The sequence below is a fragment of the Impatiens glandulifera genome, chromosome 1 (genome assembly GCF_907164915.1).
Source record: "Impatiens glandulifera chromosome 1, dImpGla2.1, whole genome shotgun sequence".
Lineage (NCBI taxonomy): Eukaryota > Viridiplantae > Streptophyta > Magnoliopsida > Ericales > Balsaminaceae > Impatiens > Impatiens glandulifera.
This window is the reverse complement of record NC_061862.1, coordinates 132,186,382-132,203,809: the sequence shown is the minus strand read 5'-3', so window position 1 is coordinate 132,203,809 and position 17,428 is coordinate 132,186,382. Positions and strand designations below refer to the sequence as shown.

At 38.8% G+C, this 17,428-nt stretch overlaps 2 protein-coding genes across 2 annotated transcripts; one reads left to right on the top strand and one right to left on the bottom strand.

Moving 5' to 3' along the window:
* Nucleotides 1-6: 6 nt before the first annotated feature.
* LOC124943653 (60S ribosomal protein L16, mitochondrial) lies at nucleotides 7-1,818 on the top strand. Its single transcript, XM_047484131.1, has 2 exons — nucleotides 7-236; nucleotides 1,623-1,818. Exons 1-2 carry the CDS (start codon nucleotides 7-9, stop codon nucleotides 1,816-1,818), a joined length of 426 nt encoding a protein of 141 aa, XP_047340087.1.
* A 9,187-nt stretch (nucleotides 1,819-11,005) lies between these two features.
* LOC124934048 lies at nucleotides 11,006-16,581 on the bottom strand. Its single transcript, XM_047474516.1, has 7 exons — nucleotides 16,364-16,581; nucleotides 16,030-16,141; nucleotides 15,593-15,751; nucleotides 15,035-15,081; nucleotides 14,321-14,429; nucleotides 11,504-11,570; nucleotides 11,006-11,425 (listed from the first exon to the last, which is right to left on the bottom strand). Exons 1-7 carry the CDS (start codon nucleotides 16,547-16,549, stop codon nucleotides 11,371-11,373), a joined length of 735 nt encoding a protein of 244 aa, XP_047330472.1. The 5' UTR covers nucleotides 16,550-16,581; the 3' UTR covers nucleotides 11,006-11,370.
* Nucleotides 16,582-17,428: the final 847 nt, after the last annotated feature.

The window sequence follows — 17,428 nt, the reverse complement described above, 5'->3', positions numbered from 1 at the left end:
CGTACTATGAGCGGACAATTCCGAAGAAATAGTAAGATATGGGTAAGAGTTCTCGCAGATCTCCCTATTACCGGGAAACCTACAGAAGTAAGAATGGGAAGAGGAAAAGGAAATCCTACGGGTTGGATTGCTCGTGTGTCCACGGGACAAATTCTATTTGAAATGGATGGTGTGAGTTTGTCAAATGCTCGACAAGCCGCTACATTAGCTGCGCATAAACCATGTTCGTCAACCAAGTTTGTTCAGTGGTCGTAACATAATTGGTTAGTGGAGAAAAACCAGGCCGGGATCTATCAGCAGCGGCATTCCCCCTTAAAAAAAAAATGTAATGTTATGATTAGACAGACTCTTTCTTTCTAGTATGCCTAATGTCAACATGAGAAATACACCTCATAGGGATGAAATGAGGAATTCTATTGAACAATAAAAAGGATAATAGAATTTTAACGCCAAGAGAAGAGGTCTAGACTTATCTCACGTGATAATGATCTTTCATCGCGAATCGATGTGTCGGAACGCTTTCCCAGTCAGATTTAATTTAATCCACCTGGTAGTAGTTCTAGTTCAGTTCTTAATGCTTTCTGTAGTTGCGGGGGGAGGGAGGCCTGAAGGCCGCTTTCAAGCGAGTAACCGACTACTTACCTTTCGCTTTTATTGATTCTTTGAAAAGATTGGGATCCTTGCCTATTCTTACTGTCTGACCTGCTTTATTACCTTACCTTATCACTTGGACTAACGATACATCGGTGTAAAAGTCAAAGATTGAGTTTCATCTGTGACTAATAGCTTCTTCGCAACCGTTTTCTTGCTCCCCCAAAAACTAACTCCTCTAGTGGGGGACAAATTCACAGAGATATCAGACTGCATACCTGTCATTTCATAGGCAAGGAAAGGTATTCAAGTTACGTTGTCAGTCTACGGTATCGAAGCTTCGGCTTAGTCACAATCTACCTTCCCTCTTGTTTCAGAGGGAATGTGAGGAGTGAGTAACGAGTGAGGAAAGCTCTATCAAAGGTATAAGAGTGGACTTTTCTAACTAGTAGCTAGTCTGAGGTAAACGACTGAACGATTGGTAATTGAGTTCAGGACTGGTAATTGAATCATAGACTAAGCATTGTGAAGAGCTCAACTTATTTTAATGAATGCAATGATTCTGGGCAATTTCCGAACTCTAATGAGGAACGGAGAATCACCCATGAAAGCTGTGGAAGTAGGGATTTAAGCATTCATTAAAGCAAAGTAAACGATACACGTTGATTGCGCGGATAAGCCTTCTTTCCTTCTAACGAAGGCAAGCCGTTAGTCAAGAGGTTAGTTACCAGTTCTTCGTTCATAGGTACTCCCTTGCTCCACCTTTTCGGCCTAGTCACTCTCTCGCCTTATAGCTAGGAGTGTTCAATAAGAGTTGTGAGTGACTCTAAAAAGAGAACAAGCTGTCAAGAGTGAAGTCAACAGAGTCGGTATCAACACCTAAAGTCGGCAATCACTCTCTGTCCAAAGTTAGGAGTTCCGTTACTAGTCATCGACTCTTTGAGTCGGGAAGGACAGTGTAACCATCCCTCGTTAAGAGGGAAACTGCTTCTAATGCTATTTAACTGGGCAATTTCATTACTTTAATTCAGCGGTAAAATATATCTTAAAGCGGAAAGACAGATCGCTTCGCTTAAGCTCGGGCAAGGTAAGCAAGAGCGCGCGCTAAAGACGAATAGCCAAGCAAAGGGAGGTAGGGAAGGAACAGATTCGATACTAAAGAGCAATAGGGCACTCCTAAGCGAAGAAGGCAGTGAGCTCGGTTCAGGAACTTGCCTGCATGAATGAATCTTTCGAGAAAGCACGGTGCTTTGTAAACCGTCTAACAAGTGTCTTGTGAAGTTAGCGACTCAGTCCACAGATTCGGCTTAGTTCAAATATCCCTACCTAGTTTGATAGCGGAGTTAAGTGGAGAAGTAACTAGGAGAATCAAGACAAGCAATCCAATCAGGAACAAGGTAGTTAGGGTCTAATGCCATCATTTAGTGGTATAAACCTATAGACAGGAAGAGCTTCCTATTAAGTTTCGGGTTATTTGCCTCTGGAACAAAAGTCATAGGATGCTGATTGATTGGTAGATTAGAGGTCTTCCGTCTAGCCTCTTGCTCCTTATCTCAGACAGAGCACAACGGGTAAGGAAAGTGCTGTTAGGCCGGAGTGTCTTTTTCTTCAGGGGTCGAGCAGCATTTGGTGATTTCATTATCCGAGAGTGGGACGAAGTCTTTCTTTTCCTTTTTCATTCTTAAAAAAAAGTATCCGCATTCAGTCTCTCAACTGAGATCTACGACATTTCCTCTAACCTTTGGTAATGTAAGCTAATCCAATAATGGAACTACGGAATCTGTAGCATGTTTACCCCCCTTTAGATAATGCATCCGATGGAAGAAGGCTAGCTTTCGTTAGGGAATTTCTCATCACAGAAGGAACGAAGTAGCTTGATCGAAGATAAGAGAGAGAGGATAAACCCATACGGGATGGATGATATGATAGTACTTTATAGCACAGTTTACCTGTCATTGATAGGGGCCTGGTATTATGGTTGAGCAAGTAAACAACTACCTTGATTTCAAAGCGCAACCGCTGTTCAAAGAATATCAATGCGGCGGGAGTATAACAACGGCATTAATAATTAGAATTCGGAAACCTTTGTCAGTGAAGTCCCTCTCTCGAAAAAAGCTTAGCCATCGTAGAGCGGTCGACCTAAACGAGAGACGATACGGACGAGTCATAAGCGCGGTCGGGGGTCCCATCAAGCGCTTTCTCCAACTTGCTTGCTCGCGGGTTGGCCCAATTTATTCTTATCTATATTCCTCAACTTGTACTTGATCGTCATTATGTGATAATCCCCTTTCTTTTGAAACGGAGTCTAACTCTCCCTCGAGTTCACTTCCATTAAAGATACCGAACCAAGTCTCTACTAAAGTGAAATCCGCCCCTTTTCATTCATAAGGATGAGCAGAGCGAAGTCGTGTTGTCAATGGCGCTAGAAAAGCAGGATGGGTTGGGCTGTTCATATAGAAACTAGGGAATGGACGGCTTCTCATGCATACAGTTTCTTTCCCGCCGCACTAATATCCGGTATCACGGGCGGTATCCACCGATACGTCCGGCTCATCTACAGCTCTCTCCTCCGAGTCGGTGCTGCTTCCCCTTCGTCGAATACCGGCTGCTCTTATTCCCATCGATATGCCCGGCACGCATAAATGCATTAGAGGGGCTTGTAGCCGATGTACTCTCTTCGCTCGATAAAGAAAGACCGGGACCGGCGATAGTCGTGAACTCCATCTGCTGGGCATGGCACGTATGATTGGTCCGGCATTCCACACCCCCGATCAAAGAACAGAATTAGTGCTTTAAATTTACTTCTTTCCATCCATCACCGGACTCGGTCCCGCCGATCGGGAAGATCCAAAGAACCCATCCATTTCAAAAGCAGAGAAAATCAAAGAAACGGAACCCAGAGAGAGAAGAAAAGCTTACCGAGGAGATCAGGAATGAGGCTCCGATCGACGGCATTCCAGAGGTAAGACGACGACGAGATTCCTCTTCTAACTCATCGGAGTTAGACGTGTAGTCTAATGAATGCATAGAATTAGACGTACAGTCTAACTCATCGGAGTTAGACGTGTAGTCTAATGAATACACGGAATTAGACGTACAGTCTAACTCATCGGAGTTAGACATGTAGTCTAATTTATTTGCAATTAGACGGATAGTCTAATATGTGCGGAATTAGACGTGCAGTCTAACTCAGTGGAGTTAGACGTGCAGTCTAATAGAAAGTGAAAGTTAGACGTAAGTCTAACTCCTTCAGACAAGTCTGAGGTAGAACCGGAATTAAACGTACAGTCCAACTCAGTGGAGTTAGACGTGCAGTCTAATGGTTATTGGATAATTAGACGTGTAGTCTAATTAAGTGAAAGTTAGACGTAAGTCTAACTTCTTCAGATTAGTCTGAGGTAGAACCAGAATTAGACGTGCAGTCTAATGGTTAGTGAATGATTAGACGGGTACTCTAATGCATTGTGAAAGTTAGACGTAAATCTAACTCCTTCAGATTAGTCTGAGGTAGAACCGGAATTAGACTTGTAGTCTAACTCAATGGAGTTAGACGTACAGTCTAATGGTTATTGTAATTATACGTAAGTCTAATTCTATTAGACCAGGCGGTCTAATAGACTCTGTTATATAAAAGGGGATGTTTGATTTCATTAGACTAATTTTCACAATCCGTCTAACTGAAATACGTCTAATGCTCAGCTTAAGGAGTATGCTTGAAACTATCATTCACCTACCCACATGCTATAGCTGTACCCTACTCCTGCTTCATCTTCAAGTGAAGATCAGTACAACAGTTATATGCATCCAACCAACGAATGCCACGTAAGAGAATTTTCCTCACATTACTTGTTTTGCAGGTACATCCCTGATGGAATATTCGGCGCACTATCAGTGATGTACGGCCACGATCCTTGTGCTCAGAACCTGCTGTGTACAATGGAGGATTTCCAATGGAAGAGTGCCACATATCATTCTAAAAGATTCGAGAATCGGGTACAAGAACGTATTGTCGCCGCAGTTAACGCCGAGGACGAAGAGAGCAGAGATTATAAAGAGCGCGAAGAGAGAGCTTTCGCAAAGGTTAGCGAAGAAGCAAATTTCCTCCCATCCATCCCCCATCTTGCTCTAGAAGAGAGATGAAAGGAAAGGGAAAAGATAGTGAGACTAATGGACCTCACCTTATGGTTACACAAGGAAGAAGTCAAATGGTTCAGTGTCGACGAAGCGAAGACTGAGGCTTCTGAATTACAGCCTTTTCAGGTTCGCGAATCAAGAATCAAAGTAGCAGCTCGCTCGGTCGAGGAGCGTGACACCTCAAACGGAAAGAAAGGACAACCTTTAAGAGCCGCTCCTTTTGTAAAGGAGACTAAAGCCTACGCATCGAATACATCTCGCTCTATCGAACCAGATAAACAGTCCAACCGGCTTCAGATTCATACTCGAAGCGAGGTCATGGCCATAGAGGGAAAGCTAATTCCAGGAGTTGAAGCTCCTAGAGGAGTCTAAGCTGGAGTGGAAAGAAGCGCGGGTTGCGCAAAGTCTAAAAGAGATTAGAAGGCTATGATCGCCCATTTTTATGAGCTAGGAAACCCTAGAAATCAGTCAGCTATAAGGGCAGCTATAAGGGCTGCTACAGGAAAGAGAGCGGGCTCTCCTCCAGAAGGATAGACTCCTATAAAGACTCGGGCAAAGGGAAGACTAGCTAGCAGTCTTGCGTTCCTCTCTTGAGGTGAGAGGAGACAGGTCAGGCAATCTCTAAAGAGGAGAGCTATGTGGTGCCCGCATCCCTTAGTGACCTCAGAAGGCACTTTACAGGTGATAAAGATCAGAGGGATTCCTACTACTAGCTCTTTTGGTCTGAGCTACGCGAAAAGGGAAGCAAGGGAAAGGGGAGTGAAACCAAGTGGTTCCACTCAGGTAAAGAAGACCCCGATGTTGATATGCTCCGGAGCCTTTTACTGACGGATGATTGCCCCACCCTGCAAGTAGCCAACACAGCTAGTTCTTGGTCTCCAGCGAACGAATCCCAGGTTTGAGACTCGATGTATCCGATAGTAAGGAAGGCAGAGACTATTACAAGCCGGGTAGAGAGGGAAAGGAGAGGCAAAGAAAAGGCCTTCCTCAAAAAGTATGCTTCAACTTAAACTGCCACCGTTCCCGTTGGATAAGCAAAGGCGCTACTGCCCAGTTCTTTTTGCATTCTTTCAGTTAATGCCCCTGTTAAGATAAGAGGATTGTAGCGAGCGTAGCCCTATTAATAAGCGTTAGTGAGCGCAACGTTTCACTCCCATTTTCTTTTAAGGGCTAGGTCCTCAGATCCGTAGATTATAGAGGTGTTTACTCTTACCATTAGTTGAAATCCCGCTATTAGTTATTAGTTGGTATCCAAGCAGGTATTTGGCAGGTGAGGGCAACCAGGCAACCCTCAGTTACTAGCTGTGGATAGGAATAGGATCCGGGTACAAAGATGATGGAGGTCCTTCTTCCACCTCTGGATCCAGACAAGTCGAAAGCCCATCTGTTTCTTCTTCTGCAGCGAACCAATACGAGGAGGCGCAGTCGCCATAGCTGCTGGTAGCGCTAGTTACAGGCAGAGATCAAGGCGCTATCCTATACTTCTTGATCAGGCTCCTCTTCGGCAACCATGAAATTTCTTCTCATGCCGGGATAGCCCATGAGAATCTCTGGTTTAGCACCAATATATATAGCGGGGACCCCATCTCAATCAGTAGGATGCCCTTTCCTGCATAAGGAGTGTCATCCGGGCATTTTGAAAAGAGGAAATAGCCTAAGGTCTGGGCTAGGTCTACGGACTTCTCCTTCAACTCATTCTCAGTCGCAAGTCAAAGTTAACCGAGTCTTGAGATTATGAAATCCGAGGTCGGGAATAACCTCATCCGCGAGTGAAGGTGCGCATAGGACTGACCCTAATGTAAGAAAGGGCCCAGCCCATGTGAGAGAGAGAAGAGTGAATTCCGATTCCTACTATGATGATTAAAAAAGCTAGCTTAGAGGACAGTCAGAATCCGATGCTGAGAGCTAATGCAATGGTTTAAGGGTTGACGCCGTATCGATCTAAGGTTCTAATTCGTTGACTGTCCTCTGAAGGCAGGTTGTAAATACAGCGGAAGGGCGAACAAAGACTAGGTTTTAGCTTCGCTAGATCGGATGGTCTTTCAAGCAACTCATCAATCCCATCCAGGAAGAGAAACCATAAAAATAAAATAAAAATGTCATGACCAATCCCCTAATTTATTAGTTTTTCTTGATTTACCACAAAGAGGTAATTTTCAGTTCATACACTATTTACAAGCAATTACTGGCATCATTAAACGCATTAACCGGTCTCAGTAACCGCATTAACTGGCAGAATTCCCCGCATTCGTTAAAGACACAGGGTAGACCAAAGCTACACTCGTCACTACGGGAACTTATTTCCGATATTGAGTGTAGGGACACCTGAACCATCATCCTCCTGGAGTGATTCGTGGCTTGAAAAATGGATTAATCTGGAGGGGGGATCTTCGGCCCCCAACGATGAAGGTCAACCGATTGGGGTAGCGGGGCCTTCCAATGCCGGACCTTCTGCTCAGGATCCGGGCGAGGACGCGGGTACATCATCAAAACGGCAAAGGGTGGATTCGGGACCGGACTCAGGTAGTGGGCCGCAGTACCTCAACGTATCTGATGATACGGAGGGAAGGGCCGCCCTCGAGCAACGTCCCCCTGAGTCTCCTGCCCTGGAGCTGGAACAGCTTCAAAGGCCAACTCTTGAAGATTTTCGCCAACTGCTTCTGGAAAACCATCCCCGTCTTTCCGATACCATTAGACGGATATTCCAAGATCTACATACGCGGGTACCTGCGGGGTTCCAAAGTGAACGTCTAACAAAGATGTTAGAAGAACGCTATGGAGGCAAAAGTTTGTGGGTGATCCTCCGGATCCTGTAGGAAGAGGGGCGCAACAGTTCCTTTTTTCGGGAAGTCCAAACGGACTTTCAAGATCTGAGGGACAACGGAGGCACGGAGGCCGCTTTAAGGAAAGAGTCATAGGGTCGTCGATCCTGACCAAGAGGGAAACATCCCAGATCGTGCGCTAAGGTCCCTAAGCAATCACTTATTGGAAAAGGAAGTGATTGAGCGATGACAACCAGGAGGTGGGCTTGGAAGCAGCCCTCCTTTGAAGAAAGCGTAATAGATCACTGGTCTAGCTCCATGGCACCGAAAATGTATCAGGGCTCAAGTGATTCACCGAAGCGACGAGACCTTGAAAGGAGTTCTGTTCTATTTAGAATGATAGTTATATCTCTTTTGAGGGATTCGTTGATCTATACGATCGACCCCGGACGTACCCATTGGTTGGCAGCGACCGTGGGGAACCGAGTAACCAAAGTCACGATCAGTCTAAGGTTGAAATCTGGAAGGAATTTTCAGACACGTTGGTTCGAGTCCAGCTCGTGACAAAACCTTGGTCATATAGATTTCTAGGCACAATTATTATGGTGAAAAACCTAACTACTTGCGAAGCAAACGCCCTGTGTGAACAAACAGTGGTGGCAGAGCTTCAGTATTCTCAATGCCACTTGCAGCGACTGTGAGACCATATTTCACATATATCACATGCCACTATAGATTCTGGGTAGCCCCATAGAACACTAGTATACAAGTATGCCACATCACTGTAAGCAGCAGAAGATAAATGCAGCATCTTACTAGTTGGTGGCTTCAAACTACCAATCATACTTTACATGGTCTGACTTTGGACGTAAAATGACATTTTCTTTCGGACACCACTGGGGAAGGGGTGGAATTTCTGTCTTAGAGCTTGAGCGGGTAGTTGAAAGAAAAGGGCCAGGGATTACCACTTTTCTTCTAGGAATAGGAAAGCCCTCTCATTATGTGCTGAGTCAGCCCCCGCAACCTTCGTAACAAACAACCTGGGATTGGCCAGATCTTGAACTTATCAATCGGCTCTCTACGAACTATAAATACCAAGTTTCCCCTCTCCTAGAGGATGGCAATTACAAAACTTTTACTACTCAACCGCGGTGGACTACTACATGATAAAAGCTTAGCTAAGGTTCGAATCAATAGACCTGTATAAAACTTATCGCAAATACTACACAAAAGCAAGTGGCTCAGCCAGAGCTTGCAGAAACAAGTGAACCGGAATAAATAAAAAACTTCTTCAAGCGCATCTGTACGTATAGTAGTACTTTAGAAAGCACATCTACCGGCACGTAAAGAAATAAAAGAAAGCTATTGGAATCTCGATAATTGAACGAAGAATCGTAGAAATTTCGACGCTTTAGGTGTCCAGAAATGAAGAAAAATCCCTTGTATTAGACCACGGGGAGCACTTTATTATTCTACCGATCTGGGCTGTCCAATCCGTTTCATTCAAATCCTCTTCATAGGTTTTTGGGGGTCATCAAGCTCTATAAACTCAAACACTTTTTTAGTATAAAAAGCAGAAGTAGGCCGCATGCAGTAGCAAACTTTTAGCCAAGGGGGCGCAACTAAGGGTTTAGCAAGATCACTCGCTTCGGATGTGCAGGGACGGTTCCTACTTTGAGCCGACGCCCTTCGCCCTTGGTTTGTTTTTGTAAATTTCTGTTGATAGAAGGTAGGGGTAGGCGCGCGGATACAGTCCTGTTCAGTTTGCGGACAGCTATGCCAAAATGAGGCATGAAGGAGGACTGCGCGATAGCAAAAAGACAGCAAATAAAGCTCCTACCCCGCCAGAGAAGCGGGGAATAACTTAAGGGATTGATTGAAAGACGTGAACCGAGAGCGGGCTTAGAAGGCTTCTCCAAATCCCACGGATGAAGCTGAAGCACCTGGTTTACGAATCAATCAAAGGAGCCACAAACAAAGGCCAAACCAAAGACTGTTTCAAAAGCATCCGAATTAGCATTAATAGACGTAGAAAGCCTACGGGCTATCGCTTTAAACTTCCCTACTTCCCGGGTGCCTATCTTCAAAGCTACTTTCTTAACAAACTCTAGCTCTAGGGCTTTCTAGGTTTGGATAAAATATCTTCCTTATCCAAATCCGCATCCCCATCTGAACCCGATGAGACATCAGTCTCAGTCGAACCAAACTCTCGAACCCGTCCAGAAGTTGAGGATGAAGCTTACGATTAAATATGAAAGAACTGACCTAAAAAGAAAATCATCAATATGAAACTCAAATAGTACAAGAAATTTTATATCAGCTAAAGTCAGCAAGCCAGTTAATCATGTTTTAATAGATCCTTTAATTAGCAAGATGTTGCCCAAAGAATGATAAGATTGCAACCATTAAAAATAGGGAGACTAAGTAAAAGCTTTATTTTTGTTTTTGCTAATCAGATTAAAAGCTATATACATGATTACATGAATGAATGATTATATATGATAGTGTGTACAAAAAAAAATGATTTGTAATCAGTTTACTGATGTTATGAACCCTAATTAACTCAAGGCTTTGATGGTTGATGAGCTTTATAATTTAGTTTTATTTTTCTCCTTTTTCGTTTTCTTTTGAGAAAATATAAATCTTAAAAGATTTACATAATTTAAAATAAAATAGTGAACATGGTCGGTTCTTATTTAAAAAAAAAACATACATCATAAATTTCAATGATTGAATATAAAAGTATAAAATTATTGCACTATGAATAACATCTTATCAAGATTCAATCTACTTTCACATTCTACTCTAAATAAACATATTTTAATACTTTTTTTTTTTTTCATATTTCACTGTAAGTGTGACATTTCATTTTTATCATGTTGACACAATATTTTTGAATTTTCTTATTTTTCATACATTTATTAAGTTTTCTTCTGATGACATAATTGTATAAACAATGATAAAATAGATTTGTATACTGATTGTTGTCTATACATTTATTGAGTTTTCTTCAGATGAAATAAGTGTATAGACAATCACAAAATATATGGGTTTTGTTGCAATTTTTATAAAAAAATTAGCCTATTTATCCCCCCAAAAAAAGGAGCATATTTATAGCAAAAGAATTATCAAAAGGGGTATACTACTAAAATACAATTGACCTTACACCAAAACCATAGAAAACAAAGAACACCAGAAATTAAATACTTTTGTTGCTGCTAATTTTGAAAGTAAAATCATTTTACTTAACAGAAGCTACTAACATACATTTAGTTTGAAATGAAATAATAATAATATTATACTTCAAAAAAAAAAGTTACAGAATTCAATTTTAAGTAAAATCAGTTTATCTGACAAAAAAAACATTTAAACAAGTTTTTAATCATGCCAATTGAACATTAGAAACAAAGACAAGCCAAACCAATATATCTTGACATAACTTTTCTCCAAAAAACTAAACTAACTTTGACATAATAAACAAACAACAAAAAGAAAGACAGAAGAGAACATTTCAATGATTTTATCAAAATTTGAGCAAATAAATTGAATCAACCATGTCTACAGATTTTGTTTTCTAAATTAGAGTGATTAGTGAATATGTTGGATGTTATAGATTTAACCATAAGAAAAGAACCTAAATTTACATGATTTACTCACCAACTATACTTCTATCTTACAGACTAACTGCCCTTTCCCACTCAAATATATCTAGAGACTCAAAAGTCAAAACATAATCAATCAGCTTCTAAATATGTTACACAAAGAGAGTAAACCAGGAGCCAGAATAATCCTTAATTTGACTCCAATCTGAAACATGTCTCTTGTATTGAAATTCCCAAATGAACACAAATGTGAATTGTTAAGGTGTTCAATTTAAAAAGTTTCACTGCTCTCCATCTTCAGCATCATCATGTAAAATAGCTCCTCTCACTTTAGTCCTGTCAACAAATATATATCAGCAAGCAACAACCAATAAAAGAGTTCATAGGACTCTCCCGATAACAACGTTTATTCACCTTCGATAGGCTGGCACAACACGATTGGGGACTTTCGATTGGCCATGATTATGTGCCGCAACTTTATCTGCATTTAAAATGGAAAAATATTCACTCATTTCTTCACTACCACATACTTTGGTCTAATAATCTTATAATCAATTCCCACAATGGTTTAAGGCACAGTTTCGATAATTATTCACATTTTTAGCTCCACATTAGCACCCAATACTACAACTTTCAATCCACTTATTTTCAGTATTACCAATATTCATATTTTCACTATTAAGTTTATTATTAATTTTAATTGTTGTCTGAAAGGATGAAACCATTCCATTTATCACTACTTCTTGAAGAAAGATTGAGGGGAAAAAACTCTTCGTAACAAATAAGGGAGAAAGGAACAGAAACCATCGTAGGAGTTGCATGAATGTAACAAACATCAAAGCAAATAAACCAAATTAAAGTTAAAAGGGCCTTTGCTTGATCATTCACAGTGAGCAATGTTCTAAATGGCGGTCGAGGCGGCCACCTAGGCGGTCCTACACCGCCCCGCCTATACATGAGGCGGTCAGTTAATTATTTTTAAAATTAATATATAAATTTAATTAAAAGATCTTCCACTTCATTTGTCTTCTTCATTTCTCGTTTCTTATCTAATTACTTCTCATTCACCTCGCTTAGTCATTTACCTCTTCTTCAGGTCATCTACTTTTTCTTCAGGTCATCTAACTAATAACATTGGTATTTATTTTCTTATATACTTGTTTTTTCAGCTTTTTGCTTATTTATATTATGTTATTTAGTAATTATTTATCGTTAATAACATTTTTAGAGATAAGTAGAATTATTGACCTATTTAACCTCTTATCTAAATGATTAATATTAGGTTATTTGAATGGAAGAAAAAGATAAACAATTAGAAGTGGTTCAAGTGGAATTGAAGAGAAAATCTAATGATATTGTTTGGGATTATGGAGTGTTATATTCCAAAGAGAAACGAGATTGAATCACTTACCAATTATGTAAGAAACTTATTAAAAGAGGTGTAAATAGAATGAAACATCATATTGCTAATATTGTTGGACAAGTTGAAGTATGTCCTAAAGCATCCGATGAAGACAAAAGAAAAGTCAAAGATTATCTTGAAAATACTACCGTCTAGGCACTCAAGGTAGTAGGCGGTCACTTTCTGCTTACCGCCATTTATTTTCAAGATAATTTTTTACTCTTTCTTTTGTCTTCATCAGATTTTTAGGACATATTTCAACTTATCAACAATACCAGCAATATGATGTTCCATTCTATGAACACCTTCTTTAATAAGTTATTTACATAATTTACAAGTGATCAAATCAGATTTCTCTTTGTAATATAATACCTCATAATCACAAGCAATATGATTAGATTTTCTCTTGAATTACACTTGAACCACTTCTAACTGTTTGTCTTTTTCCGTCATTCAAATAACCTAATATTAATCATTTAGATATAAATAAGGTAAATATGTCAATAATTCTACTTATCTATAACAATGTTATTAACAATAAATAATTACTAAATAACATAATATAAATAAGTAAAAGTTGAAAAAGTTGAAAAAACAAGTATATAAGAAAATTAATAAATAAATACCAATGTTATTAGTTAGATGATCTCAAAAAGAGATAGATGACCCGAAGAAGAGGTAGATAACTTGAAGTATATATAAATGACCAAGCGAGGTGAATGAGAAGCAACTAGAGGAGAAGAAGTATATATAAATGACCAAACGAGGTGAATGAGAAGCAACTAGAAGGAGAAGCAACTAGATAAAAAACGAGAAATGAAGTGGAAGGTAAAAAGTCATTTTAAATAAATAGTGAATAAGTGGAAAGTAAAGAGTTGTTTTAAATAAATAGTGAATAAGTGGAACGTAAAGAGTTTTTTTATTAAATTTATATATATATTAATATTAGAAATTAATAAATTAAAAATAATAAATAATTAATAATTTACTGACCGCCTAAGCACCTGAGGCAGTAAGCAATCACTTATCGCCTACCGCCATTTAGAACACTGCATGTAAATTACAACTCAACATCTGAATAATATTATCACTCTTTCAACTTTCAATTTTCTACATGGTATCAGAGCAGGTTTTCCATCTTGGGAAGAACTTTGGTAAGTATGTCAACCACCTAAGAGGAAGAGCGTTGGGAAGCTATGAGAGCAGAAATGTTGCTGCCAAAAGGATGAAATGTTGATGACAGTGAGTGACTTTGAATCGTCAGAGTGTCGTTGTATGTTAATGACAGCGAGTGACTTTGAATCACCGGAATATCGCTGGACGGAAGTTTAAACTGATAAATGTTTGGACAGAATATGTTGGAAAGAATCTGTCGAGACACGAATACAATGCTCGATACAGATTTAGTCGAGAAAAAAGTGCAATTTTGAAATGACGAAACTACCAAGAAAGAGCTGAAAAACGCTCTGAGATTTGTGATAATAAAATCATTTGAGTTCTCCTTCTCATGGTTATTTCCACCATTGGAAGAGACAGCAGAAAATTGTGAATCGGATGATATAAAAACCTACTTGATACTATGTAGAAAATTGAAAGAATGATAATATTATTAAAATATTGAGTTGTTTACATGAGAAATTTAGATATTTAAAGAACATTGAGTGTAATAAAGTAAAGATTGACAACAAACAACATGTTGAGTGTAAACAAAACAACATGTTAAGTGCAAGTAATTTGCATAAATTCCAAGAAAGATTTAGAGATAATTTTATGACGCTCAAAGTCCATTTTAACAATAATTAGTGCAAAAAAGAAAAGAAAACACATACCAGGAGACTGAGTGATACTTGAGTTTGCCATCTCATTCATCATTTGTGGTTTATGTCTTTTATTTAGTAAGAGAGAATCAAGTTGCTTCTGTATGCTTTCCTTCTTTTCCTATCAAATAAACAAGAGTGATAATTTATAATAGTTGTTTGTTATAAATATTTTGGAACCATGAAACTGAGCTTGGATGAAATGACAATGATTCTACAAGATTAAATATAATAAATATAAGCATTAAATTTTGAGCAATGGTCATAGCTTTAGAATGTTATTGGCATGATCTATTTGGAAACACACAAAAAACATCTTAGGATAATTGGCCATTTCAGAATTGGTTATAGAGAAGAGTAACAACTAATTGTATGACGATATATGCGCAAATTTTATATCAAACCATAAACACATGTCTCGTCAATCCTCCTAAGCTAAAAATAATCAATCGGTCATTCCTCATCTTCATCTTGCTTAGAAACCCTTTGAAATAACTGAAAACCAATATCACTCAACCCATTCATTACTGCAACAAACTTTTAGACCTCCGGTTACATTTGATCAAACTGAAAATTTGAGTTGAATATAAATAACTAAATGAATTTAAATAACAACTAAATTCAAATAAGCTCTTAATCATTTAGATTAAGTGATAAGGGTTGTGTTATCAAACATCGCATTCGACCAAGATCATTAATCAAATAAAAGCCTAGTATGAGGCTCACCTTTTCAGAAGATATTATCTTCAACAGCTCAGAACACCGTTCTTGTTCTGTAGCCACAAGATGACATCAATTGATAGTCAATTAGAATCAAATGTTATCAGCAAAAATAAAAGATTATGTGTACTTTGATGTTCACCAGCTCATTAGCAAGGACAAAGAAAAAAAGTAACAAAGGAGAATCAAAATGCAACTAAAAGGAACAAGATGAAGGGAACCAAAAGGCGAGGCTCAAGGTTAAGAGAGTGTTAGAATACATATCTTATTCTTATCGAAACTATTTAGCAAAAAGAAGCACACATAAATTGTAACATACCTCGAGTGTTTATAAAACGGGGATGAGAACAAGAGAATATTATAGTGAGAAAGGAATAGCCTAAGCTAAAGGGAAAAATAGTATTGTCTTCATTCCCCTAGCTTCTTCTATTTATAATAAAGCTAACAATATGTAACTAACTATAGTCTTTCTACTAATGGGCTACAAGGCTGACATTATCCATTGTTCTTTTTTCTGTAATCTTTATTTCACTTTAAAATGATAGAACTATATCGAGATATTACCTGTTAGAAATAAATGGCGCAAATTGTTGTGTGTTCCATACAATTTCAGAGAAATGTTTGCCATAACCTCTTTAGCATTGACATCCCCGAGTTTATTGAGCTTAAAAGAAATCAAGGGCATCCCATTGGCTTTCTTGGCAATTAACTTTGCATAAGCAGCTGTTTTCATATATGTAAACAAAAGGATGCAATATTATAAGCAAAATTATGGATCCAAATAAACACTAATCTAATCAGTAACAACATTTCTCTACTAATACAAATATAATTATCAAGATCTTCGAATTTTTTGGAGTCAGATTCTTTGTCATGTAACAAAGAACACACTAACTGTTGAAGTCTAGAAACATATGATAAGAAAGATGGAAGAATAACCCCATCATTGATTTTGAACACTAAAGATATTTACCCAAAAAAGAACCAACTTGAATTCATACCATTTTGGCTTGGTTGTCCTTCCAGAACAAGCTTAACCCCATTCGATTTTAAGCAAGCAACAATATAATCCATAAATTCAGACCAAGAACCGCCAATTCCAGTCATATCTCGCTGCAAAAGATATATCACACAAAAACTCACTCACAGATTTGATTGTTTAAGCCCAGAATTTGCTCCTACAATACAGGATTCACTCATACATGCATTGCAATTAACGAAATGCACTAATATAAAACAAGAAAAGGTAAAATGAGAAGAGGGTAATGTGAAAACAAGAGTAAAGATGAATATTAGAGAATTTGAAGTAAGAAATTTTCGTGAGGAGTGACTTACCATGTCCTCCAGCTGTTCAATAGAACGAATAGCTTCGCAAGTGTTGGAATGGAAATCTGTCGCCTCGATTTTCAGAGAAGAAGGGCCGGAGGGATATGCATAGAAAAGAAACGGCCTCAAAGGAGGAGAATTTGGCGCTGACCATTCTCCCTTGGCCTCTCCGAAGATGGGTTCAAGATCTTCCATAACCAGAGTGCACGACCACGATACGACTGAGACAGGGCCTCGGAAGTACTGTAATTTATGCTCAAATATTAAAATATGTCTTGAAGTATTGTATGATATTCATTTTTGATATATAGAGTTTATTTGTATCTAAAATAGACATAGTATTTTCTTTAAAACACTATCCTTTGACATATTAATAAATTTATTTAATATAGGCAGGGGAGGGGAGGGATACCCGATCGGGTTTGGGTCGAAAATGAAGAGGGTGCGAAATCCAAATTTAATATAAAAAAATAAAATATATTTTTATTAAGATTAATGTGACCTTTCAAATACCTCATGTCGAAAAACATTATCTTAAATACATCATTTATTATGTACGTTCTTATCTATAATTCACTCCAACTTTATTTTTTAATATTTCCTCAAAAAATAGGGAAATTTGATGAAATAGCCCCCATAACAGGGGAAATTCCAAAAAGGGCCCCCGCCTACTAAAGTTGGCAAAAAGGGCCCTTTTGCCCCGCGAAATGTCGGAAATACCCCTTCGGCGCCATTTCTTACGCTCAAAGACGCGAATTACCAATCACGCGATTCATCTAAATCGCGTGTGTTCATCACCGCGATTTAGATGAAACGCGTGATTGGTAATTCACGTTTTTAAATGTACGCGATTTACCATGCACGCGATTTAATCTAAATCGCGGTGATGAACTCACGCGATTCAGATTAAATCGCGTCCATGGTAAATCGCGTCTTTAGTCGTATATATAATTTTTCGGCCCTAATTTAAAACAAAACCACCCCGATTCTCCCTCCCACTCCGACTTCCAAAACCACGTCTTCTCAACTGCCGACTTCCTTCAACATCGATCAAGATCATCGTTCCTCAACATC